At 46.4% G+C, this 22,751-nt stretch overlaps 1 protein-coding gene across 1 annotated transcript in view; it reads right to left on the bottom strand.

The window, feature by feature from the left end:
- CFAP47 (cilia and flagella associated protein 47) overlaps positions 1-22,751 on the bottom strand; it is a 3,369,192-nt gene that overhangs the window by 3,244,538 nt on the left and 101,903 nt on the right. The window contains exon 4 of the mRNA XM_069639370.1: positions 388-526. Within this exon, the coding sequence (XP_069495471.1) occupies positions 388-526 (139 nt within the window). The remainder of the gene's footprint in view (positions 1-387; positions 527-22,751) is intronic.

The following is a 22,751-nucleotide window of genomic DNA, read 5'->3' as shown; positions in this document are numbered from 1 at the left end:
ATGTTTGTATGACAACGCGCCAATTACACAGAACATGTGGACATATGACATGCTCTCACAAGCACCTTTGACACATGCACCTTTGACACATGCACCTATGACACATGCACCTATGCGCCACATGCTCCTACAACACACGCTCCTACAACGTGTGCTCCTATGGGACGCATTGCCATTGCATGCACTCCTACAACACACACTATATAACACAAACTTTTACTATGCACCCTCGAAGAGCACACACGCAGTTCATCCACAGTTTTTTAACCAGTTTTCCCGCTAGTCTTTGATGGGGGAGAATTCAAGAGAAGACCTTGTATGGGAAACAAAACAAATGAGAAAATCCTAACTGATTCAATAAAGGTCTGCAGTGCACTGTATACTTACAATGCTATTTCCTCAACAAGCCTGGGTTCGTCGGTGCAGAGTTCCACATTAATCCACTGCATTGTTTTGGGTTCCACCATTCCACTGCTTGGCACAATAGAAATAGGTAAAATACCACTGTACTTTATCTTGAAGGCACCTGTAAAAGACAGTAATAGGATTAAGCACATTTTAGAACAGTTACTTGAGCAAATATTCAATAAGGAACATATTAAGAAAGAAGAAAGTGTGATATAGATGTGCACTAATGTTTTAATTATAGCATGTCTTTTTAGTAAACGCATCCATGTAAAGAACAAGTTACTTCTTACCTGGTAACGTTCTTTTGATGGGATGTTCCTCCGACGTATTCCTTATCTATGATATTTGTATCTCCAGCTTGCTGGCCTTGGAAATGTTTTTTTCCCCAGTAGAGGGCGCTGTGCGTCGACGTCCGTCGAGTAGGTGTTCCTCGACAGCCACCGTATCGACGCCGACGTCATCATGCCTATAAATGGCCACGCGCAGCGTCCGTTGCTCAGTTCCGTTTTGTAGAGTAAGGTAGTTATTGCATGAATGGTTACTACCCTTGAAGGAGCGTAAGCTGCAACCACAAGGGAAATGTTACTGCGGGGATGGATGGGAGAGGCGATAAGGAATACGTCGGAGGAACATCCCATCGAAAGAACGTTGCCAGGTAAGAAGTAACTTGTTCTTCAAAGGGATTGTGTCCTCCGACGTATTCCTTATCTATGATAGACTCCCATAGCAGTGGTATGTGATTGAAGGCGGGAGTAAGAGATGCCATATTACTCTTTAAGAATGAACAGAGTGTAGCACAGCTTTGCCAAATCTAGTCTCTTGACTAGAGGAGGAATCCAGGCTATAAAATTTGGTAAAGGTATGTGCGGACGACCATGTGGCAGCCACACATATGTCTCTAATTGGTACCCCTCTTTGAAGAGCTGAGGAGGCTGCAATGCCCCTGGTCGAATGAGCCCTTAGATTTTGAGGGGGCTCTTTCCCTGCCAGTTTGTAGCATTCCAGAATGGTTAAAATAATCCATCTGGAGATGGTTTGTTTGGTTATTGGTACTCCCAACTTATGTCCTGCGTAACCTACAAAGAGTTGGTCTGCTTGTCTAATTTTAGCAAGTCTACTGATATAAAAACTCAAGGCTCACTTAGGGTCCAGCCTGTGTAGTCTCTCTTCCTCTTTCCCCGGATTGGGAGGAGGATAGAATGAAGGTAAAGTAATCTTCTGAGTAATGTGAAATTCAGAAACTACCTTTGGGAGGAAGTTAGGCTTCACCTGTAGAACAACTTTGTCCTTGTGAAAAATTGTATGAGGAGGTTTATAAGATAGGGCTTGTATCTCGCTAACCCTTCTAGCAGATGTTAATGCTACCAATAAAACAGTTTTGAGGGTGAGAAACTTCAATGAACAAGAGTGGAGTGGTTCAAAAGGAGCACCCTTTAGGAAGGTTTAAGTCCCATAATGGAACTTGGAATGGTCTTGGAGGGTAAACATTAGTTAGACCTTTCAGGTATTGTATTACCAATGGAATTTTGAAATACGATGGCTCCTCTGCAGTGCGCTTAAAGATCGATAGCGCTGCGAGATAGCCCTGAATAGTGCCAACTTGAAGGCCTGAATTTGCCAAATAAAGTAAGAAGGATAACACCGCAGGTGTACCACATGAAAAGGGTTCGATATTCTTTTCTCTGCACCAGCTGCAAAATTTATTCCAATGGCAGCGGTATAGAGTTTTTGTTGCTGGCCTTCTGGCCGAAAGCAACACCTCCATGACGTCATCTGGAAGGTCCCAATCCTTGTACCTCAACCTTTCAGATACCAAGCGTGAAGGTTGAGGGTCTTGATGGCTGGATGGAGAACCTGACCTCCCTTCTGTGAGAGAAGATCCTCTCTGTACGGTAGACGAATTGGAGGGCAGATGGGCATGTCCAGAAGGTCCGGGTACCACGTTCTCCTGGCCCAATCCGGGGCTATTAGGATCATGGTCTTCGGAAACCTTCTCAACCTCCTGATCATTTGAGGAATGACAGGGACTGGAGGAAACGCGTACAGAAGTGGGAACTCCCAGTCCACTACTAACGCGTCTCCTAGTGCTCCTCTCGGGGGAAATTCCCTTGAGCAAAATCTGTCGCACTTCCTGTTGATACTGGTGGTGAACAGATCCACTTGAGGGGGTTCCTCAAAGGGCGAAGATCTCTCGAAGGACTTCCTGAGCTATCTCCCACTCGTGGGAGACTGTGTTCTGCCTGCTCAGAGCGTCCGCTGTCAAGTTCTTCTCTCCGGCTAGATGAATTGCCGATGGAGATTCCCTCCTGAATTGCCCAAAACCAGAGCTGCATCGCCTCTCTGCACAGTGGCAGTGACCCTACGCCTCCTCTTTCGTTGAGGTAGTGCATGGCCACTGTATTGTCCGTCATTATCAGGACGTTTCTCCCCCGTACAGACGGCAGAAAAGCCTTCAGTGCCAGTCTGATGGCTCTCAGCTCCAACAGGTTGATGTGTAGTCTGGACTCCGATGGAGACCAACGACCGCTGATGGTCAGGTCGTTGGCATGGGCTCCCCACCCCATGAGTGAGGCGTCTGTGACTACTGTCATCTCCGGCCATGGTTGCCAAAACAGTTCTCCTTTCAAGATGTTCTCTGGAGAGGCCCACCATTGAAGGTCGTGGGCTACCTTGTCCGGAATCCGGAGGAGATCTGTCATCCTCCCTGAGAATTGTGACCACTGAGTCCTCAGTGCCCACTGAAGGGATCTCATTCTCAGGCGAGCCTCCGGCACAAGGGATATGCAGGATGCCATGAGGCCTAGCAACCTCAAAAAGTTGTAGGCTGGGAGACGTTGGGCATTTTGAAACCTCGTGACCATCTGCAGAATATCTTGAGCCCTCACCTCAGGTGGCGAGGCTTTTCCCCGGGACGTGTCCAGGACTGCTCCAATGAACTGGAGTCTCTGTGATGGTATCATCTGTGACTTCTTTAAATTGAGGGAGAAGCCCAGCTTGTGAAGGAAGTGGCAGACATAATCTAGTTGGATCCGAGCTTGTTCCGAAGAAGCTGCTCTGATCAACCAATTGTCCAGGTAGGGGTAGACGTGAATCCCTTCCCTCCTTAGACTTGCAGCCACAACTGACATTAGCTTGGTGAAGACCCTCGGGCGGAGTCAGCACAAATGGCAGAACTCGAAATTGATAATGAGAGTTGCCAATTGCGAACCTCAGGTACTTCCTGTGCTTGGGATGGATTGGCACATGGAAATAAGCATCCTGAAGGTCCAGAGATACCAACCAGTCCTGAAGCTGGAGGGCCTGAAGGATCTGAGAGAGAGTTACCATCTTGAACTTGTCCTTCCTGAGGAACTTGTTCAATTCTCGTAAATCCAGGATGGGTCCCAATCCTCCGTCTTTCTTTGGTATGAGAAAGTAGGGGGGAGTACCAGCCCTTGTTCCTGTCCGCTACAGGTACCAGTTCTATGGCACCTTTCTCTAGCAGGTCTACAATTTCCTGCAAGAGGAGCGGATCCGGCACTTTCAGCGAGTTGTTCCCCGGTGGATGGCTCTGAGGGATACGCAGAAAAGGCAGGCAGTAACCTTGGGCAATGCCCAAGCATCTGACGTAATAGCCTGCCATTCCGTCAGATGGTGAGTTAAGCTGCCCCCTACAGGTGTCTTGTGATGGGAGACCTCAGAGTGGTTTGGGAGCGGCTGATGCAGTTGCCGAAGGTAAAGCGGCTCCTGCTCCTGCTGATGCGGCCTTCTTTCCTTTACCCCGTCCACCACGGGTAAATTTTCCTTGGCCTCTTTGAGCCGGCCGTCCTCTGCCTCTTCAATATGTGGAATAATAGCGAAAGGACCTTCCTCTCCAAGAGGATGCTGAGGGACGAAAATTAGTTTGGCGGATTGCAGCTCCTAGTGACTTGGCTGCTGCTTTAGATGTTTGCAGTTTTTCCAAACTGTCATCCGCCTTTTTACCAAACAGGGAATAGCCGTCAAAGGGCATATTTAAAAGCCTGGCCTGTACGTCAGAAGCAAAGCCGGACTTTCTCAACCACGCATGCCTGCGGATTGTGTTACTTGCCACCATGGCCCTGCTGATACCATCAGCAGAATCAATGCCAGTTTGAAGGGACTCACACATTGCATCTTTACCATCTCTGATGATATTTAAAAATGCGTCCCTTTCTTCTCCTTCCTGGAGGCAGTCAGCCGCTGATGAAGCACACTCCCAAAGAGTGTGGCTGAACCTAGCGAGCGTACAAGTCGCATTAATAGATTTAAAAGCCATGCTACAGGCCGAGAAGACTTTCTTAGCCATGGCATCATATTTTTTTTATCATCCCTATCCTGTGGAGCAGTGGGGTATGCAGATGTACTGCCTGATGAAGTTGCAGCCTGGACCACCAGACTCTCTGAAGTAGGGTGTTTAGATAGGTATTCAGGGTCAGCAGCAGATACCCTATATTTCGCTGACAACTTCTTGTTAACTGCAGGGATAACTTCAGGAGTTTCCCAGTTAGTTAAAATCTTCCTTTGTAAAGCAGAATGAAAGGGAACCACAGGATCCTCCTGTGGACCTTTATCCAGAATATCTGTGAGGTCATCCTGTTGAAAAACAGGTGACGGCGCAGACCAACCCATGAACTCCATAATTCTTGACATTAGGGTTCTATAAGGGGTTTCAGCATGTTCCCCTGGGTCTGGTTTGACAAATTCCACTTCTGGGGAAGTGTCTAAGCCACTTGCCTCCTGTAATGCATCCTGAAGGTCTTTCAACCTTCTTTCCTCAGAGGCAAAGTCTCTGGTTCAGGTGATGTGGTCCTCTCCAGCCCAAAAGGCCTTTCTTGATCAGAATCTTCCCTTTCTTCATAAATTGAAGTTAAGGGGGGGATGCTCTGGCCTGTGAAATGGTATAAAACCCATCTCTAAAGCAGAGGGAGCCATCATCAGTGGCCTTGAAAAGGTCGATGTTGTCGACGCCGATGTAAAAATCCTCGAAGGCGCTGACAAAGGCGTCGAGAAAACTGGAAGAGGCCTCGAAGAACTCGAGAGGATTGGAATCCTACTCGAGGATGTCGACGACGTTCTCGACGTCGTGTCGGAGGCTCTCAGTGTAACCGTTGGCTGTGGAGTAGCCGTGGGTTTTTCTTTTATTGGCGTCGATGTCGGCATTGAAGCCGGCGTCGACTCGATCGACAGATGCGTCGAAGAACCCTTCGATAACGGCGTCGATGGTGCCGATCTATGCTTCGAAGGGGCTTGCGACGATGGCGTCGAAGATGCTTTACTTCCCGATGGCTCATGGCGCTTTCGGGTCAACTCTTTCGCCGGGTGCTTCGACTCGCGGCGTTTAGATTTTTTGGGCTTTTCACCTGGGGTATCACCCTCAGCTGACTTCGAGGGGGTCGAGGCCGCTTTCTCGAAGACGCTTAGCATCTTTTTTCTGAATTCCTCCCACTCAGCCTGAGAGCTGTATTTTGTGGGGAAATTTACTCTTTCAGGGGAACTAAAAGACGACAAAGGAGATCTTGTACATCTCTTTTTCGAGTGTCAAGAGCTCGACGAGTGGTGGGAGCCACTTCGAGACCTATACCGAGAATGCTTTCGACGGTGAGGAGACGAATGTCTCGACTCTATCGCGGAAACTTTCGAGGAAGTTAAAACTGACTTACCTCTCTCGAGCTTCCCCTTATGCTCCTTCAAGGCTTTCGCCGTCATCGATAGGCATTCCTCACACTCCGAACACTGGTGTTCGATTCCCAGGCACCACAAACAGATCCTGTGAGGATCCGTCAACGACATTTTCTTCCCACAGTCTTGGCATTTTTTGAAACCGGACCGAGGAGTCGTCGGGTCGGAGGAGGAGGAAGCCATCGAGTACGAGTCGGTTTTCTCGAGGAAATATGAATATATTTCGACTGACGAACTGAGCAACGGTATTCCGAGGCACACGAAGCGCGGAAAAACTGAACTGAACAACGGACGCTGCGCGTGGCCATTTATAGGCATGATGGCGTCGGCGTCGATACGGTGGCTGTCGAGGAACACCTACTCGACGGACGTCGACGCACAGCGCCCTCTACTGGGAAAAAATGTATTCCGAGGCCAGCAAGCTGGAGATACAAATATCATAGATAAGGAATACGTCGGAGGACACCATCCCTTCAAATTGTATTTTTTACATTTTATGCAGCCCGTGGCTCCCCAGATGTTTTGGGCTTCAACCCCCAAATCCCTTGCCATATACTATGCTGGAAAGAGCCGATGGGAGCCGTAGTTCAAAACATCTGCATACTCAACTGTTGAAGACTCCTTGCCCCAGTAGATACGTTTGCCGAGTTACATTCTCACTTTAGAGATCATAATCATCCTTTCTTCCATCCTTAGCTGATAAATCTGGGTACCGTTAAGCCAGTTGAAAACAACATCATTGTAGCACTTAAAAGTGCAGTATGAAGCACTGTGCAAATGTGATATGTTTGCCAAATTCGGTAAACAATATGGTTTAATCCCAGATGCCCATCTTCAGATTCTATGATTCAACATTGTATGGCAATCACATGTCACTAAGGGCCTCAGTAAGAGTTGGTAGTGTGGAAAAAATGTGGCAGTAACGGGATCCCGACCATATGTTTTTTTTTTTTTTTTTTTTATTTGGTTTGGTTTGGCTAATTAAATTAACCTTTCAAACATAATTACTTTTATACAAAACACATACAATAAAAGGCAAGGTTTGCCAATTCTACAAATAAAACATCGTACAGTATCACATATGATTAGCATGATTGATTGATCATATAATCAGAATAAAGAAAGCAATCAGTTACTCACTTGGACAAATTGGGCATAGATGCTTATTTAGAAATTGAATAGTGGCTATTCTTACTGTGATCTTTGGAGTCGCAAATAGCTCAATCCATAATTCATCATTTGAGCGTCTTATATAGTGATGTCTTGTTAATTTATCAATAATGTCTTTTCTTTGCATTTTTAAAGCCGCGCATTCTATTAAAAGATGTTTCAAACTTTCTTTGGATAGTTTATCATTACAAAATCGACAGAATGAATCATCCAACTTAATGATGCCCCTTCTTACCAAAATTTGTTTGGTCGGCCATAGATTCAGACGGAACCTCAGTATTTGGTTTCTGAGTTTGTGAGAGGGGCATTTTAGTAAATAATCCGCGGTTTGGCGGAATTTTTTATGCCCAAACAGGGCTCTATCAAAATCTTTTAATTTTAGACAATCTTGTTGGGTTATATGCCAATCAAGTTGGTATAATTTAATTTTGGCTTTAGAGGGATTAGTTAGTAGAGTGTCTAATGAGATATTTGCTTCCGTCAGATCGGACATAACCGCCGCTCTCCAACTTGATGGAAATGAATGTACTGAACGTAGTAGATAGTCTGCCAGAATCTTAAGTATGCCATTACTCGCCAGGCCCAACACACATTTTTTGAATAAACAGCATCTCTTCCACGAATCATGTATATTTACTGATAGAATTCCCAACTCAAAGCGGAGCAATGCTGTTGGACTAGAGTTTGGGAGATTCAAGACTTTCTTCCAAAATTTTGCCTCAAATTTATTCCAATAGCATGCCTCTACAGGTAGCCAAGCCTCACATCCATAGGTAATAATGGGAAGTACCTTTTGCTGATAGAAGGTAAGAATATGCTTACATGAGAACTTACCATACTTATGTTGTAATATTCTGGCTTGTGATATTAATGTGGTCAGTTTACCATTTAGACTGTCTCTTTGGGGCTTATTTGTAGAAGAGTTACTGAATAGAACGCCCAGGTATTTGTATTCATTCACCACGGTCAACTTTTGTTTATTCAGAAACCAACAATACTGTTTCCTTAATCTTGACTTATGTCTCCCCAATTCCATCACTTGAGTTTTTTCTAAGTTCAAAGTAAGATTATTCTTGGTGACGTATTGTTCTAATTTATCAAGCATGTTTTGTAGGCCACTCGGCGTTTTCGAGACGAGGACTAAATCGTCTGCATACAAAAGCCATGCAATGATCTGGTTCCCTAGTTTAGGAGCATCATTCACTACAATATTGAATTCATTACCTAAATCTAGAATAAACAAATTGAATAGTGTGGCAGCAAGGATACATCCTTGTTTCAGGCCTCGCTGGGTTAGAATCTCTTCAGATAGTAGCCCTTCTAGATTCAATTTAACTTTCATTGAAGTATTAGAGTGGAGTAAATATATTAAATGTACAAGTGAAGAGGGACACTCAAATTTTACCAATTTCTCCAAAAGCAGACTCCGATCTACGGAGTCAAACGCTACTCGAAAATCAACATAAGCAAGATAAATTGGTTGATTTCTTGATGCATACAGTTCTTTAATTGCATTAAGAGTCGTTATGTTAATACTGGTGCCAAGACCAGCCACAAATCCCGTTTGAAATGGGTCTCGCCGATTCTCTTCTGACGCCCAGTTATTGAGCTCTCTCAGAATAATTCTACTAAAGATCTTACCCGGGGCGTCAAGAAGAGAAATCGGACGGTAACTCGCAGGGTTCGCTCGATCTCCCTTCTTATAGACTGGTACCGTAATGGCCTTACACCATGATGGAGGAACAGCTTGTTTAATTTGCACGGTTTGAAAAACATCATATAAAATTGATGCCCATAATTCCGGATTCTGTTTTAATACAAAATTTGACAGGCCATCTGGCCCGGGAGCTCTTGATGAACTCGCGTTATTTATATAAAACAATACATCCTCTTGATCAAACTTGATTTGGAAAGATGGATTGCTTAATTCTAGGTTTGGTTGTAAGATTTTTTTATTATTTGGAGGACCATATATGTCAGAGAAATAGGTCACCCACTTCTTCTCCGTCACACCATTAAGTTGAGTTGCTAGTTGAGTACCAGCTACTCCATTATTTAACAACTTCCAAATTTGCGATGTATTTTTGGTTTTAACCACCTGTAACCACTTTTCGCCATCATATTGGAACAAAGCTGCCTTGTTGCCCCGAACCCAATTCCTATAATTAGTCTTCAATTTGCGTAGCGCAGATTCTCGATAGTGTACCGGTAGAAGGGCTATCTGCCTTTTCTGTTTTCGATACTGTGCTTTTCTCTCTCTGATGCCCTGATCAAATACATGGGTATGACACTTATTGCCCTTACCAAAACCTGCAGACAAAGTGGAGGCAAAAAGGTGCATTTTATCATGATAATTGGATGAGTCAGTACCTCTCAACAAACAGTGATGGTCATTTGTTATACTGGCCGCAAAAGCGTTTAGTCCCTCGCTTGTCCATAATAGCCTGTTCCGTTGAGGATTTATAACCAGACCATTCAGTTGATGCTGACAATATCGAGGTTCAATCATAACCTGGAGTAAAAACTCAGCCCTCAGCATCCAATGATCACTTACTGTAGTTGGAATTACCTTAAATTCAGATATTTTTTCAAATAACTTTCTGTCAACATACATGTAATCAATTGTAGCATTTTGGCCCCCACAAGTCCAAGTATAAGATGGTGGATTGTCAGAATTAACTGCTCCATTTAGCATTATTAAATCCCAGGTGTCAATAAATACTAACCATTGGGAGACCCTATCCGTATTTCTTTTCTTAGTTGGTTCTAACAGATGAAGATTCAGGTCCCCTGCTAGTATCACGTGCGCAATCTCTGTGGTGGTTATAGTATTTTCTATCAATGCATTCAAATCATTAAAAAAGGTAGATGTTATAATTGCAATTGGGTTCCAGTATATATTTATAACAAGAAATGTCAGTTTATGAAACATTATTATAGAACATTGCAAATAGGGATTTGGGTTAGGACCATCTGAGATTGTGTTTGTCGTGGACGTTTTAGTGATAATTGTCATCCCTGACATAGGTCTACCTTTTTGTCCCTTAATCGCTGGAGCCAAATGGACATAATGGTTGTCCCATGATAGTGGGGCAGTTAGCCATGTTTCCTGCATAAGAACTAAGTCACATTCTTCCAGACAGCTACTCGTATTATTTAGCAGGTGTTTATGGCCCCTGGTATTCCAGCTCATAACTACAAATTTCTGGGTTCGCGCAACAGATTCGCCTGTTCTTAGTTATGCTTTCCCACAACTACAACCCCTAGCTGAATTGCCATCATCACTAGTAACCTGACTAGTAGATTTGAAAGCAGTCTCGGACACCAGGGGTTCTTTTGTGGTTGGAATTAGGTTAAAACCCAGATCAAAAAGATCAGATTTAGCAGACCAAATAATGTTATAAATGACACGGGATCCCAACCACAAACAGGACACCGTTGGATCGTTGTCATCCGGAAACTCTACTTGTACTACATCCCGGGAAGAGATGTCCTCTAAACTCGGAACATCCGAGAATATTTGCATTATACTTCGTCTATTCATAGTGTATTTGGGGAAAGAGCCCTCGCGACAGCTAAGAAACAAGGCAAATCGCTGGGGGGGCATTTTGCTCTTAGATATTCCCTTGGAGCCAGGGCAACTCTGAATACTAGATGTTTCTATGGGCGGATAATGTTTGGTCTCTTCAACTGGAGATTTGAACGAAACCTTCTTAGAGGTGGATCTTTCATCAAAAGATTTTGCCAGATCAGACTGACTACAGCTCATTGCCTTCAGAGATGATTTAAGAGTCATTTGTTCTGAGGTCAGAGCAACTAGGCAGTCTTTAATTGTAATTAAGATATTATTTTGTAGATTTTCTTGAGTATCAAAAGTCCGATCTACTACTGGCAAGACATTTCCAGATGGTGTTATTAGTTGATTATCAGAGGCCCTCCCAGTAATTATCTTCCCATCAATCTCTAATTCAGGCTTTTTTGCTGCTGGACTTGGGACCCTGGGCAGTGGGTAAGTCAGAGATGGCTCAGGATGAAATTGAGCCATATACTCATCCACTGCCTTTCTAAGATCTTGAGTGTTAGTAATGGAGTTAGATACTCTATCATCTTTCGATTGCTTTTTCTTCGGGGCCCTTAAAGCTGAATTCCGATCTGTCGCATTTATAGATTCGCTCTCAAGATCTTCCGCTATTTGGACCAGCTCATTTAGGGGAGCATGCGGGGGGGGGATCACATGGAGGGGGTCCGAACCCCCACTCTTCACTCGTTGTCGCTCTTGTGATAAGTTCTGATATTTTTTTAAAATTGCATCAGAAGCCATCAAAGCGCCTCTATCTGGTTTAGACAAGGATTTAAAAAATTGTTTTGTTTTCCCACTCGAAGGTATTATCCTAGACTTCTGATTTTTTGATTTCTTCACATTTTCCTTCTGTTGATGGGCTAACCCTTTAGCATTTTTAGCAAATATTGTATATGCCCCTTTAGACTGCTGCTCATCTCTTATTTTGGAGGCAATAGCAGTAGGGACCTCAGGTTCCTCTTCACATAACACCACCTGATCAAATATAGGTGCCAGTTTAGTCAGCTTCACAGTATCTTGACCCCTTGCGTCCTCACCAACGACATTGGCTGTTCCCACATGAGGGCTTGACTGTGACACTACCGATACCAGCCCCACCTCCTCTGCTATTATTTCTCGTACAATACCCTCAACAAAAGGCACCGTAGTCATAGGCTTTTGCATATTTTTCTCAACTCTAGATGAGCTCAATTTCCTGTCCACTTGGTCACCAATGTTATTACATGATGACACCAACTCACCTAACTGTTTAGAGAAGAATTCTATCTGGTCAACATCATACTCTTGTTTCTGGGCCAAAGATAAACCAAAAGCCTTCTGTGACCTCAAGATAGTTTCAACATTATTTTGTAATGAGTTGATCTTTGAGTCTAAAATTTCAAATAATTTAGCGAGGGACATCAAAGCCATATTCATTGCTTCTAATGTTACAGGAGCTACTTTTTTTATTACCAGAGTCGGGCTTGCAGCTGAACTATTACTATTTAGTCTCCTCGGAGTCGGTGGAATAAATGAGATGGAGCTTTCTGATTCTGAAATATCTCCATTTTTAAATAAGACAGGGGACTTAGAGAGGTCGGATTCGTCATCTTTGGCCACAAAACAAGAGTCCGATGACCCCAACTCTATAATTGCATTGTCTTCAACAGCAACACACTCTTGCTTCTGCATAGATAGAGGTGCTAAACTAACAACTCCTGAGCGGGCGTTCAACAACATCATTGAGTCCGATAGAGAAATATTACAATGTTGCTCTCCCAGCTCATTACCAGCATTTGAGACCTGGGTCAATCGTGGGCTCAAAGCAGGTTGCTGGATAGCGGAACCCGCTTGTTCATTATTGAGAGGGTGCGCCTCAACACTTGATACACTTAAATTATTACATTCAACAGTTCGAGCCACAGGACGTGGAGAACGACCAACGTCAAATCCGTAGTCTCTCAGGTCACCTGCAGCAAAGTCAAGTCGTGATCTTTTCTTCTTTGTTCGCATATCCAGAGGCGCACTTTTAACAAAAGGACGCGTCAATTTAGGGGTAAACGTTGGACTATCTCTTGAGGTAGACTCCAATAAGGCACGCACTCGTTCCGCACAAGGCATACCAGATCTAAGAGTGAACATAGTTGACACTTTCTTACTTCACAATAAGGCCTCACTTTGCTTTTTAAAAACTTTAAAACCAGTATTGATAATTGATCATAAAATGCTTAAAATCTAGCTCTCCCACGATAACCGCGACACCGCGGCGAAGCGGCAAAGCGGGCCTACACGGGTGCGCGCGCGAGGGGGGCGCGCCCCTGAGCTTATATAGCTCCGCCCAGCCCTTATTGCAGTTGAGCCTAAACAAGGAGAAAAGTATATTAAAATCTTGTTCTTAGCTTTGTAGCTAATTAATCCTTCACACAGTCAATAGTTCTCCCTTTGTTTTTCACCTACTGGGGCTTGTAGTCAAACTGTCCAAAATCCAAAGATCCACAATGAAAGCGCTGAAAACAGGGTCCGCGGCAAAGCAGGACTTCACGGGACTTACACGGGTGCCCCGACCATATGTAGAGTTGCAGTACTGAAACTCATGGCCACCTGCTAGTTTTTTTGGGGGGCATTTTCTCCACACAAAAAACATGACCACATGGGATACTACTGCATGAAGTAATATCCCATTTCCCCAATGGAGTCCTATGGAATTTCAAAATGGGGAATAAATGCAGGGTACGCAGGACTAAATCAAGTGGATCCTTCCTGTTACTGCGTTGCGGGATGTGAGGTGCGTTAAATAAAAGCCCCGCTCCTGCAGGAGGAGGGCAGTTCTGGGCAAACTACGAGCTGCAGTGTGCATCTCTTGTTCTCAAGCTCTGCAGCCAGGCCTCGGCCCGCGGAGTCCCATGTGCATTCTCCCTAACCGGCGCACCGGCGGGAGACAACATAACACTGCCGACGAGGAAATGAACCATGTTGCACCACGTGCGTGTGCCTCACTTATAAACCCTCAACACGGGCGACATTTTTGGAAACACGCTGGGGGGACCATCCGCCATCAGAAAACATTCCTCTTCTTCAAACAAAAAGGATGACCACTCTTTTTCCTTTCTCTCACAAGAACAACCAACACCATTGATGCACGCCTGAGACCACTGCATATGTGGAGCCTATATTTGGAGCCAGCCAACAGACCCCCAGGCAGCACAGCACCGTCAGCTACAATCCACCCCCCCTAACTCTCAGAGGGGAGGAAATTTCAGCGCATGCTCTCCACTACAGCCCTCATTTGCAGCACACCATGGCGACAGGCCTATCTACACCCAGGCCTGGCATGCCATTGAGGATGGCGGCCAACCTAACGCCCACAGCACCGTCCCTGCAGCCGCAATGTGGTACAACGATGGCATTCGGATCCTTTGACCCATACACAGACCCCTCATCTGTGGGACCCCGATAGCTGCTATTGGTCCAGAAGTTCGCAATGGCCATGGATTGCAAAGACGTCACAACACCCAAGAAAATGAGGTCACACCTCTTACTCAACATGGGTGACGAAGTCCTACGCATCTTCAACTCGCTCGTCATCGGAGATGGTTTAGACATCAGCCAGCTAGCAAAGGACACTCTCACAGCCCATTTCATGCCTCAACTAAACCCAGACTACGAGATGTTCATCTCTGCATCACCATCCAGCTAGAAGAGGAAGCGCTTGACGCATACCACACGAGACTCAGAAAACTTCATGTGAGTTTGACAACATCGAAAAAGAGATCAGACGCAAAGTCATCAATGGCATGCACTTGGAAAAGCTACGCAGGATGGTGTTGAGCGAAAAGGGCACTATCACACGCGAAGGCGGCACACATGAGCACCACCCTGCAGAAGCTCGGGCTAACACCAACAGCAGCGACGATAACGCAAATTGCCAGCCGCCAACAGTCAAGAGAAAACTCCAGCGATGCAAACAATTCATCTCGGTGGCAATCAAGAACCCCAGGGCCCGCCGAATGTGGATGGTGTGGAGGCATAAGTCATAGAAGGCGAAACTGTCCAGCACAGGGAACCACGTGCGGTGCATGTGGCCAGAAGGACCACTACGCAAGAGTCTGCAGATCGTCGGGACTCGCACAATGCCCCCTGTTGCAACAAGAAAAAGGTGCCCAGAGAAAAAAGAAACAGGCCAATGCCCGCCGTGTCGAGACGGCAAACTCATCCACCGACGAAGAAGGTGATGGCGACGGTGTCACAACAAAAGAGACAGATAGTGGACTACCGAGAAGAGGGAGGAAGGTCTACCTTGTCCAACGTCAGTGACGACATTCTCATCCACGCCAGCGACAAACAAGAACACATGCGTCGCCTCGAGATGGTACTTAGCAGGCTGGAGGCCTCAGGGTTAACCATTCACTGGGAAAAGTGTGAGTTCATGAAGGATGAAATCATTTTCTTCGGATATGTGTTTAACGGTGCATGAGTCTCAGCTGACCCACAGAAAGTCGCAGACATCAAGGAAGCCTCACCCCCCCCACCACCACCTACGGAAGTATGCAGCTTCTTGGGAATGGCGACATGCTACGGGAGATTCATCCCCAACCTAGCAACGATGTCTGAGCCACTCAGAGAACTCACGAAATCTAACATTAAATGGGCCGGAGGCCCCCAACTGCCAGGAGGCTTTCGAGCAGATCAAGACGTCCCTATCGACTGGCTTACTACGACCCCACATTGTCAATAGAATGATATGTTGACGCCAGCCCCGTCGGACTCGATCCTGGTCCAAGTGGCCCCGACAGGCAAGACCAAGCCAATTGCCTACCCGTCCCGTGCTTTGACTCCCACTGAACAAAGGTACTCCCACATTGAGGAAGAGGCCATTGCGGTACTGATTGGCTGCCGTCATTTTCACATATACCTGTATGCACGGAAATTCAAAGCATACACAGACCACAAGCCTCTCATCCCCATATTTACAGGATCCTCCTCACAACCCCCAGCGAGGATAGGAAAATGGTTGCTACACCTGCAACAATACGAATTTGAACTGACATACCAACCTGGCACTAGCAACCCTGCAGATTTCCTATCCAGAGACCCGAGAGCGGCCACGCCAAGGGAAGTGAACGTGGCAGAAGAAACCGAGGAACACATCTGCCAGGTCGTCCACATGATGAAACCCAGAGCGATCAGCATCGAGGCCATCATACAAGCTACCCAAGCTGACCCCTAATGCGACCTCGTCAAAGACTCCATCTCCAGCAAATGGAAATCGTTTCTGCGGAACGTACACAATCGCACGCCCGAAGCCAGAGACTTCCTCACGGGCATATTCCTGGTACAACGAGACCTGTCCGTCACCAGGTTGTGGGACGTGAGGCGCGTTAAATAAAAGTCCTGCCCCCGCAAGAGGAGTGCAGTTGGGGGCAAACTACGAGCTGCAGTGTGCGTCTCTTTTCTTCTCGCGCTCCGCAGCCAGGCCTCAGCCCGCGGAGCCCCACGTGCATTCTCCCTCGCTGGTGCACTGGTGGGAGATAACATAGCACTTACCACATGCAGCAACAGCACATCTGTTTGGTGCCATTACCAGAGATGTAATGGGGTACGCCAATGCCCATTATTCATTTCAGTTTCACCTCTTAGAGGGCACTAAAACACCAGGTGCTGGAACCAAACTAATGGTATTGCACATGGGGAGGAGGAAAAAAATTGCATTGCTGTATAAACAAAACTAAAACTTTATAGCTCGCAACCGAGGACCATATCGGGAGTTATGGGCCCCAAGACAGATTTGAAGGTAAAAAGGACAGCAAGTGCATTGAAAGAGGTTTACCAGGCCATAACGGCAGGTACAGCCTGAGAGCGGGGGGGGGTGGAGGGGGGACTCTATTAAACCTGTGTTGCACTTATAGTATAAAATGTATACATGTGTTAATTCCGGAGGCAATTTCCTTTAACAACCTGTAAGGATTTAGAGCATAGAACGGTGTGGGTGGTCGCAGGGCATATCCCGTGGTTTCAATGACAGTGATTACTTTGAAAAATATATGTAGCTGTGGGTTTAGGGGTAAAAAGGGGATGGGGAACTACGGGGGGATCCCTCCCCTCACAAATAAAAAAATGAAAAAGTAACATTTCAAAGTAAATTACTTTGAAGTTAAATAAAAGCCCCACCCCCGCAGGAGGGCAGTTCCGGGCAAACTACGAGCTGCAGTGTGTGTCTCTATTCATCTCGCGCTCGTTGAACTGTCATTGAATTGACATGGAACCATTGCAGGGAGTTGGCTGAGGGTAATCCCCATGCTGCCAGTAGTCCCTTGAAATGAAGTGTGTTGAAAAATCTGCGGGCTACATTAACAATTCTACAGGCTTTACTTAACATTTATAGACCCTGTCCAACAGCCATACCAGTTTTTTTAGGCCCTGAAGACAAAGTGAAAAGGCCCGAGCGCAGCAAGGGCTATTAATGAGGTTTACTGGTCTATAAACTTCAGTACTGCTTTAGGGGTGGTCTACAAAGCCATTTTGGACCATACAAAAAGGGGTCAGTCTGCCTGGGTGGTTGCTAGCGACTGGAGAGGGTTTGGTCAACCGTAATGGCCCAGCAAAGAAATGGTGTGGCAGTCAGTGAATGGAGGGGGTGAGTGGCCAAGGCGAGCCTTGTTTGCCAGGTGCCGTCTGGCGAAGATCAAGTGTGCCAGCTGCGGGCAGAACCATGCACCAGGTAACATGCATCAGGAGTGGCCCAGGTTTGAGGTAAGGAGTGGGGGGCGAGCAGGGGGTTTCTGAGTGTCCAGGATGTGTCCCTACGGTGCAGCCTGGGCGAGGAAAGGAAGTGCTGGCGACGGGGCTCCCAGCAGCACTCTCATTATGTGACGGAGCGCTGCAGACAAAGTCTTGCACACAGTGCACACCAGGTGCTGATGCAACATCCCCATATTAGTCCATTTCTGGGCTATACATGATTCCTGATCCACACCATCTCATAGCTGAAACATTGCCCAATGGGGATATGCAGTATTAGCATACTTGACCTAGAAACATTAGGTCAGATGTTTTAGGTCAAATAGACCGAAACAATATATGCCACATCATTCCCCGGGTCGTAATGGTTCTTACAGTACGAGTGTCGTTCTAGGGGCAAGGGGGCATGCATGAGAAGGATCAGTTTTTGGGGAAGTCTACAGGACTAAGGGTTTTAACGGGGGTAGGGCAATAGTGGGGTAAAAAAGGGTACCTTATGACAACCAAACTAACACAAACTGATAGTGACAATCCAAGGAGATCTGACTACTTAAAAATAGTTTATCACAGTACAATTATTTCATCCGAGTATATTAGCCGATCACAGAGAAACGCACTCTTCCTGATGACGAGTGCAAAAGATAATTAAGTCTACTATAGGAAACTCCCTTTCACAAAGAAAACCCATGCATTGCGATTGGCTAATGACACCTGTAGTTTCGAACAATCCTGAAGTATTAGTAGAGTGGGCGTTCAGGTCCACAGAAGCTAGAGATTACCAAATCAGTTTCAAACCAACACAGGAGATGGGCAATTGCCAAGATACGGCTTCAAGGGGTGGCTATCACAGTGGGGACAGTGGCCAGCCTGAATAAGAAAGACCCTAGGGTATTCACACAACTCTGAGATAAGTAACACTGCATGGTCGTCCTCCGGCTCTTCTTTGTGACAGATATGCTCCACGTCCACTTGGCGAACTCCTTGCCTTATTGGTCGACGGGAACGCAAGGGTGGTGTGACAAATTGTGATAATTCATCCCTTCTCTCCAAGGAAGAATCTCCCCCCCCCCATGAGGCTAGGGATGTGAGCCCGCTCCACAACACCGTCCCTAGGGGTGGAGGCAAGTGGGACCTCAACGAGGCAGACTCCCCCCTGAAGGGACAAGGACTACCATTCCTGTGAGGAACTCCATAAAGATTCTACCAAGATTCTCTCTTCAGACATTCTATCAAGGGAATAAATATGAAGAAGGAACAAGAATGTGTTATTATGAAACAGAAAATGTGGATGTCCCTTTAAATAGAAAATACCATTTAACTGGGACGAGTAGGCGAAGGCATGAGTGGTTGCCGAATGCTGATAGAGATATGGAGTTACGCTGGGGAAAGCTCAGGACGCCATAATAGCAAGAAGGGGAGGTGACTGGGAACTTCACAGAGCGCGCACGTTATGAATTGGCTGGCGAGCCGAGAGAGAAGTGCTGGACACTGTACGTCCTGGAAACAGGAGAAGGAGCGAGTGGTGGCATGACCACAGAGAGATCATGGTGGACCAGCAGTCCTTGCAATGACACCTAGAGCATTATGTGGCTGGTGCCACACAACGCCAGTGCACTGGAAACCGGAAAGCCATCCTAGATGATATTGTGAAGTACGGGAGACCGAAGGAAGACAAGAAGTCCGCCAATTGAAGCCGAAAACCCAACTGAAAAGAACTACAGTGACATTATCCCTGAGGTTGACAGGTGTGATGAATCCTGTAGAGTCATCACTGATTCCCAACCAAGGTTCTCATCCCATGTGGCCAGAGATGGCAACTGTGACCTGATCCCGACCATGGGGGTGGTGCCACGAGGGAGGATCACGTCAGAGGAGATTGCGGTCAGTGGAAGGTGGCGACTCCATCAGGAGGGATGCATTATTCTTCTTTTCCAAGAGAACCTCATCATTCCTAAATTCTTGATGGCATGTTGTGGCCATACAAATCCCTCCCCGTGTAAAATACAAAATTCCCTTCCTGCCAATCACTACACAAAAATCCATTCATACCTCACACACACATAAGACAATTAACATCTCTGGCCTCTAATGTTTTCCTAAATAAACGTTTTGAACAACATCCTTTTAGAAATCCTATGGACTTCTACTCCCATAAAGCCTCAAGTATTGGGAAGAGGAAGAAGGAGTTAATACAGATTGAAAGAAACACCAAGTTGAATGTGTTGACTAGTTGTTTTTGTGGATCTCAAGTGCGCAGGACATTTAAAGATGGTATGCGCACTCCAGAGAAGAAGCAGAGCCAGAGCAAAAGGCAGAACCAGTGAAAAACGCAGGCATTCCCAGGCAGCCGCGCGCCACTCAGAGAAGCTTACTGGTGTAACGCGAGGCCAGAAGCGATGCTGCGGGCACTGTGAAAAGACCGTTGGAGCAGCAGCAACAGTTAACGGGAATACGGTCATGCCGAGAAGTAGTAGCAGGCTTTGGTCCCGGCCTCAGAGAGAAGTCGGCGGAGAAGTGCAGAACTGCTGGGAATACTGAAGGAAGCTCTGCAGTGCGAAGGAGGCTGTCCCAGGGAGGAAGCTCTGTCGCAGCAATATGCAACAGGTCGGGAATGCTGCAGCATACCAGCGAGTCTGTCCAAAGGCATTAGGGACCGCAGGGCAAACTGACAGGCATGTAAGCTGGAACATACTGTTTGCATAAGAACTTTTCTGAACAGAGTATAAAGAACCAAATAAACTATTGATTGAAGGAAACCCTTTTACCATCCTAAATTTCTGTTTGGAAAAGACACTTTGGCCATCCTACCTAAATATCAAGGGGATGGGAACAACCCTCTGAATCCAAGGTTCCTCCTTGGCACATATGTTTTTCTTGAATTCATTCAATTGCTTTAGCGGTGGACACTTTTTGCCAAACATAAATTAGAGACATTTTCCTTGTACCCTTCATTGTATGCTTGTAGTGTGAGGGCCAGATTAGTATGCTTTGGACACAAGGACAGTTTATAAATTTGATGACTAGGCACAGACTGATCTTTAATTTTAGTTTCCTAGGTAGGGAAACTCTTTAGAATAGGGACAGAGGCCTTCCCCAAACCCTATTGCTTTAATAAAGATGTCTGATAATGAAAATAATACAACTTTGTGTCATCCTCTCATTTCTAACCTCTCACACAGGCAACGGGGAAAGTTGAAGACCTGGGAGGGAAACTGAGAATAGTTATCCAAACATTCTGCGACAAATGTATGTCATCCCTTCTCCACTATGGCAGAGTCCCTTCCCATTAGACAAGGGGGGTGAGTCCGCTACCCGATAGTCCTCCTGGGGGTGGTACTCACTCAGTGGGTGGATCTCATGGTGACTGATCCCACCTGCCATGTTGGTATCCGGAGACCTGTTAGCCTCATTATGTGGGAGGGCCTATTTGGGGTGCAGGCAGGAAGTGACGAGTACGATGGGGGAAGTTAGTTGTAGATTAATTTAGAAAGGTGACAAGCTGCTTGGTGTCCCCGCTCCTCTGTATGAAGGCATGACCCGTAGCACGGGCAGCAGGTCATTTCCCCCCAATTACATTGGCTACAAGACGGACACGGACTGCTGCAGTCAATTAAGCAGAGGGCGCCGGTAGTAACTTAGCCTATGCCATACCCCACTACATTCCCGTGTGGAGGCGGTGCTCCCAGCAAGCAGGCCGCTGGCTTGCTGAGGCCATGCCCGGGTCAGAAGCACATCCGGGCAGAAGCAGTGATTGGCATCTGAAGACCTGACAGGCCCAGCAGGAGGACGTGGTTCCGGCCCCTTCCGCACCCAGTCCCTAGGGGAGCACAAGCTGTGCAGAGACGCAGCCCATATCCTTGCAGTTGTGCAAGGAGGCCCAAGCAGGCCGGGCCTACAATCGTACCAGTGGTGGGAAGGGGATGGGTGGGGCGGAGGAGAGTGCCTACCCTTCCACCAGTGTGAACACTCAAGGCCCAATCCACACGCCTGACCCCAGCAAGAAGAGCGCAACAAGCATTCATACAATGGATGTGAACCCCAACCACCCAAAAAACTGGGAGAGGAATAATACCAGAGGGTAGGAGCCAAATCACTGCAAGGGACGGAAGGGCTACGGAGCCATGTCAACGATGACATCCCAGATACTGTGGCAGCACACCCATCAGAGACCTTTCACATGACGCAGAGCGAGACCATCCCGTGGCAAGTGCCATCAGCATTTGACCTTACGGACACAAGTAATCTGGGCCGTAGATGGGTCAGGTGGTCAAAAGACTTTAAATTCTACATTGGGGCCATGGGATACGTAGATGTTAATGTTAAAGGATATTTGTATGTAGATGACAGAAAGAAGAATCTACTGACCCTGGCCATAGGTGTGGCACTTAGGGATATAGTATATGAACTGGTGCGTGAAGAAAACACCAGGTTCAAGAAATCCAGGAGGCCTTGGCCACATACTTTACACCACACACTAATGTCGACTACGAGCGGCACATCTTCCATACAAAAACGCAGGAACCTGGGGGAGACCCTAGATAATTTTGTCATGAGATTACGCATCCGCATGAAGCATTGCGCCTTCCACCGTTACTCCAACGATGAGGCGCTCAGGTCCCAGATGTTATCAGTGCGCGAATCATCAGATTTTCGCAAAAAGCTTCTACAGAAACAGATTGCTAGACGAAATCCAAACCATGGCCAGGTCAGACTTGGTCATTGCCTTTTAAGTTCAAAACATGGGCAAACTGAAGATTGTCTCCTCAACCAAAGACCGGGAGATGGCCCAAAAACTGTTGCTCCACCCAAAAGGAAAGTTCCTGTAAACCAGGCATGTCATGCTATAGGTGTGGCTACGAATACCCACAAGAGGGCACGTGCTTGGCTTAAGGCCAGAAATGTTCAACCTCCGGGGGAGAAGAACAAGTTACTTACCAACCGTAACGTTCTTTCGACTGGATGTTCCTCCCACTTATTCCTCATTTTAGATGTATATTCACAGCTTGCTGCTTCTTCTGAAAAAGAATTCACCAGAGGACGCTGTGCTCGAGGCCGCGTAGCTTGGTCCCTCGATGGCCGCCATTGAACGTCAACGTCATCCGTCAAATAAAGGGCTCGAGCCATGCCCGTTGGATTCAGTTCTGTTTTTTCAATGTTAATGGTCGCATCAGTTGTATCAGGTATCAACAGATGTCAG

Source organism: Ambystoma mexicanum, chromosome 7q (genome assembly GCF_040938575.1).
Source record: "Ambystoma mexicanum isolate Mex_15411 chromosome 7q, UKY_AmexF1_1, whole genome shotgun sequence".
Taxonomy (NCBI): domain Eukaryota; kingdom Metazoa; phylum Chordata; class Amphibia; order Caudata; family Ambystomatidae; genus Ambystoma; species Ambystoma mexicanum.
The sequence above is the reverse complement of the archived record's forward strand: the minus strand, read 5'-3'. Positions and strand labels throughout refer to the sequence as shown.